The following is a 1,526-nucleotide window of genomic DNA, read 5'->3' on the forward strand; positions in this document are numbered from 1 at the left end:
TGTGACTCAAGTTATATTAATAAAGAAAAATGGTCAAAGCTATTAATAAGAGTGTGGTATGAACCTAGTTAAACAAAGCTTTACAAACATCTGACTTTAGAGCTTGCTAACTTAACTTCTTGTGTTGTTAAGGCACCAGGAAATGAACACAGGGATCACAGATGTGAGTGTGAGGGCCCTCAATGTACATTCAATCAAAACATCTTCTCTTACTCTCATTTACTTTATCCTGGACTTGTTCTCTGATAATTTCATACATATATGGTCTTTCTCCTCACCACCACCACAAGGTCTTCATGGCAGGAATTTTGTCTACGACTTCTCATAGCACGTAGGCCGTTCTGTGTATATAGTACATGTACAAATTCTAAAGGAACGTTTTCCAAGTAAAATTTAATTCAGTACAACACTTATTGAGCCTCTACTAAGTGAGAGGCATTGTGCTGTATGCTTTGAGGAATGTAAAAATGAATAGAAGTAGCTCCTGACCTCAAAAACTTACTGATAGCAAAAACGTGGTGAGTATTCTGAGAGAGTCTTTGTATGATTTGCATTTGCCTCTTTGGAAGTAGAGTGGGTATCTTGTTACCGTAACTTCTGTAGGCTGTGTTGACCAAAGGCCCTGTAGTTGGATTTCTCCCAAAGGCACATTTTCCTCACGCTAAGCCAGAGTGCATCTTGAGATGAGTGCATCTTGACATAATGAGGCATGAGAGATGATGGGATTTCTGAATGAGTGTGGATCTTGGTGGTGTTACAGTATTTAAGGTAACATTGCTTACAGTATGGGTCTTCAAATATCTGCATCTTAAATACTATTAAATATACAGGTTCCTGGGTCTCAACTCAGACCTACTGAACCAGAATCTCTGGGAGTGCAGTCCTGGAATCCACATTTTAACAAATTCTTCATTCTAACAAACTCGTTCAGGTGATTTTGAAGTTGAAAACCATTGATCTAAAGGTTGGTATATTGTAGGGAACAGAATTCAGACGGAACTTGCCAATTTGCTGCTGTTTACCCTCTCTGTCCTCCATGCTCCCTGAACATTATGTGCCTTCTGTAATGCTCCTATATTACCTGGGAATAGACAAATGCTTTGGGCTACCATATTAGAAATTTAGAACATTTATTTTTTCAAATTGAAGTAATCACAGAGAAGAATCAAACTGCACTACCATCCAAACACACATCATGGACGACTGGCTGGACTGTGCTTTCACCTGTGGTGTGGACTGCCAAGGTCAGGGGAAGTACCCATGTCTTCAGGTGTTTGTGAACCTCACCCATTCGGGTCAGAAAGCTCTCCTACATTATAACGAAGAGGCTGTCCAGTTAAATTCCAAGGTAATGTACAGTTTATGTAATTACAGAGTTCTTATTATAGCAATGCTTCCATGCTGTCCTTATAGAATGCAGAACCCAGAGCAATCCCTACGGATAAATGTTTCCTTTTAGTAAACATTTTTTTTTTTTTTAAAGATGACCGGTAAGGGGATCTCAACCCTTGACTTGGTGGTGTCAG

General features: G+C 39.4%; 1 protein-coding gene across 1 annotated transcript in view; it reads left to right on the forward strand.

Moving 5' to 3' along the window:
* Positions 1 to 1,526, forward strand: part of KCNMB3 (potassium large conductance calcium-activated channel, subfamily M beta member 3) — a 10,696-nt gene that overhangs the window by 6,840 nt on the left and 2,330 nt on the right. The window contains exon 3 of the mRNA XM_008568112.1: positions 1,150 to 1,348. Within this exon, the coding sequence (XP_008566334.1) occupies positions 1,150 to 1,348 (199 nt within the window). The remainder of the gene's footprint in view (positions 1 to 1,149; positions 1,349 to 1,526) is intronic.

This window comes from Galeopterus variegatus, unplaced genomic scaffold, assembly GCF_000696425.1.
Source record: "Galeopterus variegatus unplaced genomic scaffold, G_variegatus-3.0.2 Scaffold374, whole genome shotgun sequence".
Classification (NCBI taxonomy): Eukaryota; Metazoa; Chordata; class Mammalia; order Dermoptera; family Cynocephalidae; genus Galeopterus; species Galeopterus variegatus.